The 12,730-nt window shown below is 43.0% G+C and overlaps 1 protein-coding gene across 1 annotated transcript in view; it reads right to left on the reverse strand.

Annotated features, from left to right (window-relative positions):
- The window catches only part of SLC9C2 (solute carrier family 9 member C2 (putative)), a 105,203-nt gene that overhangs the window by 9,945 nt on the left and 82,528 nt on the right, over nucleotides 1-12,730 (reverse strand). The window contains exons 21-23 of the mRNA XM_045982905.1: nucleotides 8,156-8,254; nucleotides 2,485-2,652; nucleotides 823-954 (exon numbers count right to left, since the gene is read on the reverse strand). Of these exons, the coding sequence (XP_045838861.1) occupies nucleotides 823-954; nucleotides 2,485-2,652; nucleotides 8,156-8,254 (399 nt within the window). The remainder of the gene's footprint in view (nucleotides 1-822; nucleotides 955-2,484; nucleotides 2,653-8,155; nucleotides 8,255-12,730) is intronic.

Raw genomic sequence — 12,730 nt, forward strand, 5'->3', positions numbered from 1 at the left:
GAGTCCTGGCAATGAGTCCTGGGATCAAGTCCTGGGATCGATCCCCACATGAGGCTCCCTGCTCAGTGGGGAGTCTGCTTCTCCCTCTCTCTCTCCCTCTCCCTCTGCCCCTCCCCCTGCTCATGTTCTCTCTCTCTCTCCTCAAATAAATAAATATTTTTTTTAATGCCAAAGCCCAGACACACAGACAAAATGACAATGAATAAACACCAAACTTCATCAATTCATTCTGATTAATAGTAATTTGGTTCCCAGGAATCTACTTATTTAATATTTGCTGAATTTACTCCCTTTTTTTAAAGGTATGACTTCAAGTAGCCTGGAAAATTAGCTGTTGACAAGAGGATTGAAGATCTGCAGAAGTCAGGACAAGAGTGGTTAAAATTCTAGAATCCCATCTTATTTTATTTTATTTAAGTAATCTCTACACCCAATGTGGGGCTCAAACCCACAACCCCAAGATTAAGAGTCACATGCTCTTCTGACTGAGCAAGCCAGGTGCCCATAGAATCTCATTTTAAATGTCAGACACAGCCTTTCTTTCTCTGTCTCAAAAATATGAAATGAGGGGCGCCTGGGTGGCTCAGTGGGTTAAAGCCTCTGCCTTCGGCTCAGGTCATGATCTCAGGGTCCTGGGATTGAGCCCCGCATTGGGCTCTCTGCTTGGCGGGGAGCCTGCTTCCTCCTCTCTCTCTGCCTGCCTCTCTGCCTACTTGTGATCTCTCTCTGTCAGATAAATAAATAAAATCTTTAAAAAAAAATATGAAATGAATTTTGTAAAAAGTAAATAAAAGTTATTCATACATGAATCATTTAACTTACCTCATCAGTGAGACTTGATTCAAAATACTGATAGGCAATACCAAGCGCAAGCTTTAGCCATATTTTATATTCCAAGGATGGCCAGAAGACATCAAAACCTTCGTACAAATCCTCCAGGGAGATAAAGCAAGCCTAAAACCACAAGATATCAAACAACAAACTTGATTCAGAACCAAATTACAAGGCCATCAGAAAACAAAGTGCCTGTAAAATTCAATCCTCCCCTAGTACTATCAAATCTGGTTCAATTCTGATACTCTGCCATTTAAAAGCATTGCATTATGGAGAAATGGTTTTAATAAAATTTACAGTTCAAATAAAGCAAACACTTAGTAATAGAAAATTTATAGCAGTCAATAGCTATGATACAGGACAAGCTATGATTCACAAACTAAGCCACATAAACTTATTTTTATTGCCACAGTAGGTGAAGTAGGCTCAAAAGGGGGCTTTAGCTGCCTTCGTTTTGACCTCAAACTTTCCAATTGGGTTTTCCTTTCCAGCTTGTCTCTTGGCTTGGGCAGAAGACCCTGAGGGCAAAGCATCCCTGGACGGGAAGGACACTGTTTTTGCAAACAGCCCGGACTGCCCCAAGCCAGCAAGACCCTGCCAGTGACTCCTCGATAGTGATCTATTTGACCTTGACAGAGATCTCTTTGACCTTCGCTGCCCACCTGCACATGTACCCACCTTGGCCCCACATTTTCCTTACTTCCTAAACCTGGAAGTATTTTCAGCACGTTGGGGAGTCTTTGAGCTTCTCACTTGCTGTGTTCCCAGCGTTGACATCGCTGAAATAAATTCCTGTCCTGTTTCACCACTAGTGTCTCTGCCATTGGATTGTGTCAGGCATGAGTGGCCAAACCTGGTCTGTTGGGAAGCCCCGGAGCCAGTGCTCTCAGACCCCTGCGTGCTGGCCACAGGCTGATTCACAGTATTCATTTCCAGAGGTCAGCTTCCCTGAATAAGGCAGGCTGCTCCTCTAGAATTGAAGCTACACGAACTTCAATGACTTCAGTTCAGCTTTGTGACTCAATTATGCCTCCTGTCCTCTTCCGGAAATGAAATGGTATGAAACTGACAAAGTGGCATTGCCTTCTGTCCCACGCACCCCGAAGACTCTGCACCCCGCTCCACTGCATGTAACAGTCCCCAAAGCTGGAGAATTCCTTGTAAGCAGCAACTCTGGCTCATTTCTGTTCGAATCCCCCCACATGTCCTGGCATATCAGGCCACTTATTTGGTGAATAGATAACTTCTTACTTAAGCCAGTGAGAAATGGAAGAAAGGGAGTTAAAAAACAAGTGTTCTTTAAAAACACTGCTCCCAAAACACGGTGGTCCTTCACTGGGTGTCTAATCCGTGCTAGGATCTTCACTTAGAAATTTCCCTCATCTTCACTCTGCCCCAAGTTAGACATTCTCTCTTTTAATAAACAAGGGCATTAAGACACAAAGAGGTTAAAATAGCTCTCTAGGTCCCACAGCCAGGATGTGAGATACCAAATCTTTGCTCAGCTAGTCCACAGGACTTCACAGTGGCTGGGTGGGCGGACTGTGTAAGATATCAGAACCCAGAGGAAGGAAAGATTGCTGGCATTCATCATGTACTTCAGGAAGAATTAACTAATAGCCCACAATACAGACAGAACCAGGTTCTTACCTGTAAAATAGTTTCACAGATGACGGTGTATTCGATTTCACGCTTAAGCAGACAGCTCAGTTCCCCAATTACGTCCCCACTGGTACAGTATTCTGTGAACATGGTTTTGGACCCTCTATCAGACCTTAGGCTACTGTCTATTCCAAAGGTAGGAGGTAAACTATGCAACTGCAAAAGGAAAATACAAAATTAAAAATCCTTGATCAAATCGTGGGAGCTCCCACTGTTTGCTACAATTATTAACGATGGAGGGAAAAGATATTTTATGAAGGCCTTCAGGTGTGAAAAAGGTATTAAGTCTTCCCCCAAAAGTCAGTTTCTTTCACATTTCAATTCTCCAAGGGAAGGATTGTTTCCAATCTTCATCTTTATAGATGACCCCATTTACAACACCTCTACTTACTCGTACCTTCCTTCTATAAAAATCTCACCGAAAGTACTGATCGCAGTCTGCAACCAATACAGCCATCCTCTGAGTCTATTAGCTGGGGTTTTGGAATACAGGTGAGTTTAGGTGGGGGGTGCGGTCAGGAGCCCACGACCAAGAAGGAATTCTTGAGATGTCTTTGGTGCAAAATGGTGCTTTTATTAAAGCACAGGGACAGGACCTGTGGGCAGAAAGAGCTGCTGCGTGGGATTAGTGCTGGGTGACTGATAATATACTGTCGGGTTGGAGCCGCAAGGAAAAGGAAGCTTTCAAAAGGGTTTTCATATGTTAAAGAAGACGCACTGGATTACTTGCCATTGTCAAGTTAAAGTTGTTTTTCCCTCTAGCAAGGCATTATGATTCATCCCAATATTAAGATAAGTCTGGAGCTTCTACCCTGCCCGCCTCAATTATTTGTCCAGGAGCTGCACGTTTTAAGGACATTTAATTGTATTACATTTCCTTCAGGAAGCTAGGCTATTGATAGAAATGCTTCATTCTTGTAGATTGCTAAAACATTTGTAAACTGAGGGAGACTCAGGTCTTGCAGGATTATGATCTCTTTTTAGATTATGATCTAACTTTTTGTTTTTCCTTTCCTGGGCAGCCAGAAGTGCATGAGGAATGTCACATATGTCCCGTGGTGGAGGGTTGTGGGGTGTCAGCTTCTGCTTTGTCCTCAACTTGCCTTGTGTTCTCTCATCATTATTAGAAATTCTTATCGTAATGGGCCAGTGCCTGGAGTGGAAGAAGACCTTTGATTTTATGGATGCAAAAATCAGATGCCAGAAATTAATATGCCTCCAAACCAAGCCATGATTTCCATCAACTTTGTCACCCTTTAAAATGCTTAAGAATAGGATCGCCTGGGTGGCTCAGTCGTTAAGCATCTGCTTTGGGCTCAAGTCATCAGCCCAGGGTCGTGGGATCGAGCCCCACATTGAGCCCCACATCGGTCTCCCTGTTCAGCGAGAGGCCTGCTTCTCCCTCTCCTGCTCATCCTGCTTGTGTTCCCTCTCTCGCTGTGTCTCTCTCTGTCAAATAAATAAATAAAAATCTTTATAAATAATGGGGCGCCTGGGTGGCTCAGTGGGTTAAAGCCTCTGCCTTCAGCTCGGGTCATGATCTCAGGGTCCTGGGATCGAGCCCCACATCGGGCTCCCTGCTCAGCAGGGAGCCTGCTTCCCCCCCGCCCCCCCCCCCCCCCCGCCTCTCTGCCTGCCTCTCTGCATACTTGTGATCTCTGTCTGTCAAATAAATAAATAAAAACTTAAAAAAAAATCTTTATAAATAAATAAATAAAATCTTCAAAAATAATTTCCATGGTGGTGGGCGGGGCACCTGGCTGGCTCAGTCCATAGAGCCTGTAACTCTTGATCTCGGAGTCCTGAGTTTAAGCCCCATGTTGGTGGTAGAGATTACAAAAATAATAATAATTTCCATGGACCATCAACAGAAAGTTTTTAGGGTGAATGAAGTATGACAATCGCTTCAGGAAAAGAATGGATAGGCATGGATGGGGAAATAAGAACGCTATCAGATTTCAGGAGGAAGAGGCTGGAATCAACCAGAAGGATTACAGAATTTTTCAGAAAGTTTAGCTGTAAACATCTAAGAGGAAGTCTATTGTTCGGGACAAGAAACAGGGAACAAAGGGTCACTGAAGAAGTTGTTGTGAAATTGCCCCCTGCCAGTGATTACCCTTGAGATATTTAGAGGCATTCTTGCTTCCAAAGGGCTTTGACATTTTTCTAATTTGATTTTGAATGCAGTTCAAAGACTCTTTGAGTAATGAACAATGTCTCTGCTTTTTACAAATGAAGAAAAGAAGATAATAGCTACCAGCAGAAGTTAAAGTAGTCCTTCCAAGATTCCTGGTTTTTGTTATTCAATCAAACATTAATCTAAATGCCCTGGGGGAAGGGACTTTGTAGATGCAATGAAGGTCAGTAATCAACAGACTCGGCAGAGAAGGCTCTGGATAATCCTGGTGAGCTAATGGAATCAGTCACAAGAGCCCTCAAAGGTAGAAAGGGAAGTAGTCGCGATCAGAGAGAGGGGGCATCAAGAGAGGGATTGGCTGTACTTCCCGCTCTGGGATCGCGCCGCCTGCAAGGATGGAGCAGCAGCTCTGGGAGCTGGAGGTAGGTCCGAGCAGACAGCCTGTGAAGAAGCAGGGACGTCTGTCCTATAGCCATAAGGAACTAGATTCTACCAACAACCTCAAAGAATCTGGCAATGGGTTCTGCCCTCGGAGCTTCCAGAAGGGAACACTACCCTGCCGACCCTCTGATATTCGTCTTGTGAGACTCAAGCAGAGAAGCCAGGACTGCTGAACTAAGAACTCTGAGAAACCAATCTAAGCCACTAAATGTACGCTGCATTGCTATGGCATCAGTTGAACACCAACATGACATCTTCAGCCCAAATACTGTTGGACTCAGTCCTTAAGAAGAATTAACTAGGTCAGTCATTGCAGGAAGATTCCCCAAAGGGAAATGTATGTTGCAGCTTCTAAAAGTTCGAGTTGACATATCTAAAAAATACGGGTAGCAGTGTATTTTTGTTTTGATTCTAAAGGGAGCATAGCACGAAGATTCTACTGGAAGCAGCATAAAACGTCTAAGCTCATGGATACTGAGGCCAACTCCAAGGGTTCAAAGCCCTTCTTGACCTCTTACTGTGTGCCCTCAGGAGACAAGCGAATTAATTTGTCTGTGCACCAGTTTTCCCACGTGAAAAATAAGACTACTATAAGGATTAAATGTCGTAATATAATGCCGTTTTGACCACCCTTTACAAAATTACAACTAACCTCTTCAGCTGTAAATCACTTCTAATGTAAGGGCCTACTTAGCCAGAGTGATCTTGTAAGGGCCTATTCAGCCAGAGCAGCCCCACCCCGGTTGAACTGTCATTTTGCTGTAAAACTTGGATTGACCTTGTCCTCCCCCCCCCCCCCCCCCCCCCCCCCCCCCGGGGAACTTGCTTAGAGGCAAGTCCGGGAAACCAGTCCCACATAACAAAGTCCAAGTACTAGGGTGGGTAAGGCCAGGTCTGTCTCCTAGCTACCAAGGTGATGGGCTAGTTCCCATGGCTACTGTGGGATGAATTGTAATTCAAGTAGCCACCTGTGGGTGGCCAGGCCCAACCACATGGCCATTGCTCTATAAAAGTTAGTCTGGAAAGCAGGGAGGGGTCATCCTCTGTAAGGGGCAACCCCGACCGGTCTGTTTGAGGGTCGGTCTGATTCCTGATCCTTGGCACGAAATAAAGCTTTGCTTGACCTTCGCTTTGTATCAGTCTCACTCCTTTAATCACGGACCCATTATTGGGGTACCCAATTTTGGGGGGACCCAACAATTTCATCTCGGTTAAACAGTGATTTTGTTGTTTATGCAGTAAAACGTAACAGTCCCTGGTAACAGAGCCCAAATACAAGGGCAGGTTAGGTCTGGTGGAGACAAGAGAGCCGGGATGCTGGGATGAGTCGGGCCAGGTGGAGACATCCAATCAGTGGAGCACGCATACTGTCTCCCTAGCTACCAAGGAGTGTGGGCCCCACCTTTTGGGTGCGTTTTGGGCGCCAATTCTGACTAAGGTGATAGGCTGGTTCAAATAGCTACTACGGGGTGAATTGTAATTCAATTGGCCACCCGTGTGTGACCTAGCATGACTGTGCAGCTTTCTCTGTGTGTTGCAATCTCACTGGCCACCTCTGTGTGGCTAGGCCCAACCACATGGCCTTTGCCCTATAAAAGTTAGTCTGTGAAGCTGGGAGTGGCTCGCTCTCTTATACCCGGACCACTTGGTTTGATTCTCGGTGCTTGGCGTGAAATAAAGCTTTGCTTGACTTTCGCTTTGTATCAGTCTCGCTCCTTTGATCACGGACCCTAACACTAACATACTGTACATTTAACTTATTTATTTTGCTCATTGTCCCATCGCCTTCCATGCCTCTGCTAGAAAGTGAACTCTAAGAAGGCAGGGATTTTTGTCCATTTTGTCAATTCCCAGTGTCTAGAATGAACAGTGCCTGCGGCAGAGTAGTAATGAAGTAAACATTTGTTGAGTGAATGAATGAACATTTAAAAATTTTAAAATGCAATACATGTGTATTATATTTATCAAAATAAATTTTATATCAAAATACATATTTATCAAAATAGTTTATTTCCATAATCAACTGGTATTTTTAAGGCCTGAAATACCCCTTTCAAGAAATAGAAAGCCAAATACGTTATGTGCACTATAATAATGGTTTGTCACTGATAAGCATTATTCAAGGCCTAGGAGTTATTTGGGCCATAAGCTGGGGCTCACCATGTATTCAGCTACTGGCATTCAGACTCGAAAGGATTCTTGTTCCCTCCCTCTACTAACATCTTTCTCTCTCTGGTCACCAAAAGCCTCCTTTTGTTTAAGTAAAGGTTGTAATTTCAGTCCTCATTCTATTTGACCTCTGTAAGGATCTGACACTGCAGTCTATCCCCTCGTTCTTTTTTTTAAAGATTTTATTTATTTATTTGACAGACAGAGATCACAAGTAGGCAGAGAGGCAGGCACAGAGAGAGGGGGAAGCAGGCTCCCTGCTGAGCAGAGAGCCCAATATGGGATTCGATCCCAGGACCCTGAGATCATGACCTGAGCTGAAGGCAGTGGCTTAACCCACTGAGCCACCCATGCACCCTCCCCTCATTCTTGACTCTCATTTCCTTTAGATAATCAGCCACTCCAAGTATTGCATTCCTTATCTGAACATCATGGAAAAAAACACTTCCTCCCAGGACTGCTTCAAGAAATAAGTAATGACTCTAAAAGCATTTTGCTAAATAGGAAGCACCTTTCAGATGCTGGGTCTTATCCTTCAGCTATAGTCTTCACTCTGAGCAGAAATGGCTTCATTCAGAAATTATGTTAAAAATTTAAAACTTTCAAGGCCCCTCAGTGGCTCAGTCAGTTAAACGTCGGACTCTTGATTTCAGCTCAGGTCATGATCTCAGGGTCCTGGTGCGGCGTTTGGGCTTCCTTGCTCAGCACAGACTCTGTCTGACTTTTTCTCCCTCTGCACACCACCCCCCCACCTTTCACATTCATGTTTTCTCTCTCTCTCTCTCTCTCTCAAAATAAATAAATATATCTTTTAAAAAGAATTGAAAACTTTCCCGGTTCCTAAATGTCTCTTTATATTAAAATCATATATTTCAAAAATACATTTTCAGCAAAGAATAAATAGTCCCTCACAATTGCCATTCCGGAAATAACTAAGTAGATTCCTTGTGGCATTTCACCTTCTCTACAAATGACATCTCCGTAGTCAAAATAAGCAAGTTTGGCTCTCTCCTGCAAGAAAAATAAAAAGGGAGTCAACACAAAGTTTCTAAATGGAAATAAGATTTTAAAGTTAAAATGGTTTCCAAGTAGGAAAAAAAAAACGCGCTGACTATATTCTCTGGTTTATTCATGAATTATAATGTGGGGACATGCTTCATTAGTTTTTTTTGAAAGAAAGGGACAAGCAAGCAAACTGTCGACTTTGTGATCAGCACTGGGCACAGTGACTGGTGGAAATACCCAATTAATGTTCAGTTGAGTAGATGTTTCTAATAAAGTGTGATACTTCCAACAAAGGAGACAAAGACAGGATGCTCTGGAGAAGTCCAGAAAGGCCAAGGGACCCTGTCTTGGGTGTCCAGGGAAGACTTTAAAGAGTAAAGTCTGAGGGCTGAAGGAAGGGTGACAGATGGCCAGGATACAACGAGCTGAATATCATTCAGGGCAGAGGATGTAGTACATGCAAAGACCCAGAGGCCATTAGAACATCTGCCCTTGGGGTAGCCACAGAAGATCCAGTATGTCTCAGACGGGAGGTGGGGGTGGAGGGGTGGAGACCAAGACTGAGTTATGGATTAGGCCTCAATAGGCATAGTGCATAGGATTCACAATATTTTAGAGACTCACAACAACATTCTGGTTTCTTTTAAAATCAGAAGGGAATAAAACAACTTCTGATAGAGGAAAATGTTTTAACACTAATATATTCCACTTTATACTAACACAATCATAAAGTATAATTTTTTGTACTTTTTGATGGGGCAAGAGGCCCACTAAGGCAAAAGTGCCAGGGCTCATGAAAGTTATTACGCAGCTGCTGTGGGGAAAGGACCGGAGAGGTGACCCCAGAGTCAGACCTTGAAGGTCCTCACAGACACTTTAAAGAGTTTGGGCTTTTCCCCAAAACCAAGGAGGAGCCACTGAAGGGTTTGGAACTGGAGAATCAGAGGGACAGATTTGCAATCTACAAAGATATGTAGGAAACATATTTCAAAATCATTCATAGTGATTATCTCTAAGGGTGGGCTAAGTGACAAGTTTTCACTTTTCACTTCGTGTCCTTCTGAATTATTTGACAGCGTTGAAACAGGCACTGATGACTTCACAGTGTTTAAGTCCCCTAAAGCCAAATATCCAGCTTATGTATTATTCAGACCTTGGTTTTCCACCATTGACTTCTGGCTTATCGTTATAGAACTTTACGTTTTTAATTAATCACACCAATTGGAGGATGAAAGAAGGGAGGAGTATTTACAATAAACTATTATAGCCGTGATGGAAACCAAGATTGAAATTATTTCTACAATAAGGGGTGTTTCTTTTGTCTGCTGTGTGGGGTTCCCTGTTAGTCACATAATCCCTGGGCGGTCCCTAACGAGAATAATGCCTGTTTATTCCCAACTCGTCACAATTTTTATCCTGGTCAAACCAATTGAAATGTCTATCAAAAACTAACATATGAAGGAAAGAAGGCACTCAGACTGAGAGAAGCCTGTACGAGGGTAAAGAAAGTCCAAAAGGGACACCTGGGTGGCTCAGTTGGTTAAGCGGCTGCCTTCAACTCAGGTCATGATCCCAGCGTCCTGGGATCGAGTCCCACATCGGGCTCCTTGCTCGGCAGGGAGCCTGCTTCTCTCTCTGCCTCTGCCTGCCACTCTGTCTGCCTGTGCTAGCTCTCCCTCTCTCTCTCTCTGACAAAAAAATAAATAAAATCTTAAAAAAAAAAAGAAAGTCCAACAGCCTTGCAGAGGTGTGGCAAGTTAGGGACAGAAGGAGGTTTTGTTCCAGTAACAGGTTCACCTCAGGTGTGTGTGAATCACTAACTTATAGAGCTATCTTCTTCTCACGGGTTTCCCATTCCTCCCCATTCACTGCTGGATGGGCAGTTAATTAATTACACTAGTGAAAATTACTGCCTATAAAGCACCAAATTCTAATTTTATCTTAAATTGGATTTTAACAAAGCTAAGCAGAATGCAAATTTAAGAAACATTTTTGAGATTCCTTCTTCCCAGTCCAAGCCCACCTCCCACCCCCATTTATTTGAGCTCTGTTCTCTAAACTATCCCCTAGGGCCCCTGGCCATCCCATCAGGTTTCCTCCTCCTCCTTGCAGCCATGCTTGCTCTTGCCAAAGCAGGACATCAGATCCAAGCCAGTTAGATTTCTCTCTCAAGAATTTGAACTGAGAGACAGAGTGTCTGGGAATTAAGAACTGAGCATGATATCCAAGCGCTAGAAGAAAGGTCCACAGATGCCCACCGATGATATTCCTGAGCTGGCCTGAATCCCACCATACCCACCGTTAGTTAGCTAACCATTTCTTAGCAGCTTCTATACACCATCCCACTGTCTTTTCAGTCAACTTCCCCTTTGCTTAAACTAGTTCAAGTAAGCTTCTGTTACTTGCAACCAAAGAAGTCTTTTCTTTTTTTTAAGATTTTATTTATTTATCTGAGAGAGAGCAGGAAGGAGTATGAGCAGGGAGGGAGAAGCAGAAGGAGAAGCAGACTCCCTGCTGAGCAGGAAGCCCAATTTGGGGCTTGATCCCAGGCCCCCAGGATCATGACCTGAGCTAAAGGCAGACTCTTAACCAACTGAGCCTCCCACGTGCCCCAAAACCAAAGGAGTCTTAACTCAAGTAAATTTGAAATCAATTTCAGGGCGCCTGGGTGGCTCAGTGGGTTAAGCCGCTGCCTTCGGCTCAGGTCATGATCTCAGGGTCCTGGGATCGAGTCCCACATCGGGCTCTCTGCTCAGCAGGGAACCTGCTTCCCTCTCTCTCTCTCTCTGCCTGCCTCTCTGTCTACTTGTGATCTCTCTCTGTCAAATAAATAAATAAATAAATAAATCTTTAAAAAAAAAAAAAAGAAAAAAAAATTTGAAATCAATTTCAAAAGAAAAATTCCAAAATTTCTGGCATGAAGAAGATATTAATATAGCAAGAAAGGAATCAACTCAGCAGAACCTCATTAAGATTGCTGTCTTTCGGGATGCCTGGGTGGCTCAGTTGGTTAAGCCACTGCCTTCGGCTCAGGTCATGATCCTGGGGTCCTGGGATCGAGTCCCACATCAGGCTCCTTGCTCGGCAGGGAGCCTGCTTCCTCCTCTCTCTGCCTGCCTCTCTGCCTGCTTGTGTGTACTCTCTCTCTCTCTGACAAATAAATAACATCTTTTAAAAAAAAAAAGAGATTGCTCTCTTTCTAGAAAACAAGGAAAATGTCCTCATTATGGACAAACAGACGCCTTATATATCCACGTGCCTAGACCACAAAGTATGGTACAATGAAATTTGTGGTAAAGCAAACACCATTCCTTGTCACAGAGTTTTCCTAATTCTAAAAATCTAACAGAGGTTTTAACAGGTTGATGAAAAATTATAAACCTATAAATAAAAATTATAAACCTATTGTAATTCACACAATAGCCATTTAAAACCAAAGTCACACTGGTCTATGGGTCATATCTAATTCAAGGATGTATTTTGCTCACCCTGCATGATACTTGAAAAATTTTGAATTCGTGCCATTTTTTAAAATTTAGAAATTTCACATAAAAATTCAGATCTATGGGCTTTTTTTAAATCTGAGCTGTACATTATTAAATCTAAGAGTCAATTTTCGATCATCATCTTATTTGATCTCAGCCTCATTTGACATAGTTGCTTACAGTCTCCTTTATGAAATATTTTCTTCACTCTGGAACGCACTCTCTTTTAGTTTTCTTCCACCTAATGGATTACTCCTCAATTCTTCTTTTTTTATCCCAGTTTTATTGAGATGTAATTGACATACAGCACTGCTCAAGTTTAAGGTTTATAGCATAATGACTCAACATACATATTTGTGGCTCAGTGGGTTAAGCCTCTGCCTTTGGCTCAGGTCATGATCTCAGGGTCCTGAGATCAAGCCCCACACCAAGCTCTCTGCTTGGCAGGGAGTCTGCTTCCCCCTCTCTCTGCCTGCCTCTTTGCCCACTTGTGATCTCTCTCTCTGCCAATAAATAAATAAAAATCTTTTAAAAAATACGTATATTATGAAGCAATTACCATAAGTTTAATTAACATCAATTACCTCTTCTAGTTACCAAAAATAATTCTTTTCCTTGTGATGGGAACTTTTAGGACTTAATCTCTTAGCAAGTTTCAAGTACACCACACAGCAATGTTAAATATATACTCATCATGTTGTACAGCACATTCCTAGCATGCCTTTTTCTTTTAACTTGGAAGATTGTACCCTTTGACCATCTTCCTTCAATTCCCCCTCCCCCCATCCTCTGCCTCTGGTAACCACACATCTGATCTCTTTTTCTATTCTTTTCACTAGTTCCTCCTCATCTCCCCTCTAAATGTTAGATAGCCCAGGACTCAATCCTTGGATATCCATAGTAATTCCTTAAATTATTTCATCAAGTTTCTATGCTGACAACCACAAAATCTCTATCTCCCATTTGGCCTCCCACCTGAATTCCAGTCACATATCCT

This window comes from Meles meles, chromosome 17 (genome assembly GCF_922984935.1).
Source record: "Meles meles chromosome 17, mMelMel3.1 paternal haplotype, whole genome shotgun sequence".
Classification (NCBI taxonomy): domain Eukaryota; kingdom Metazoa; phylum Chordata; class Mammalia; order Carnivora; family Mustelidae; genus Meles; species Meles meles.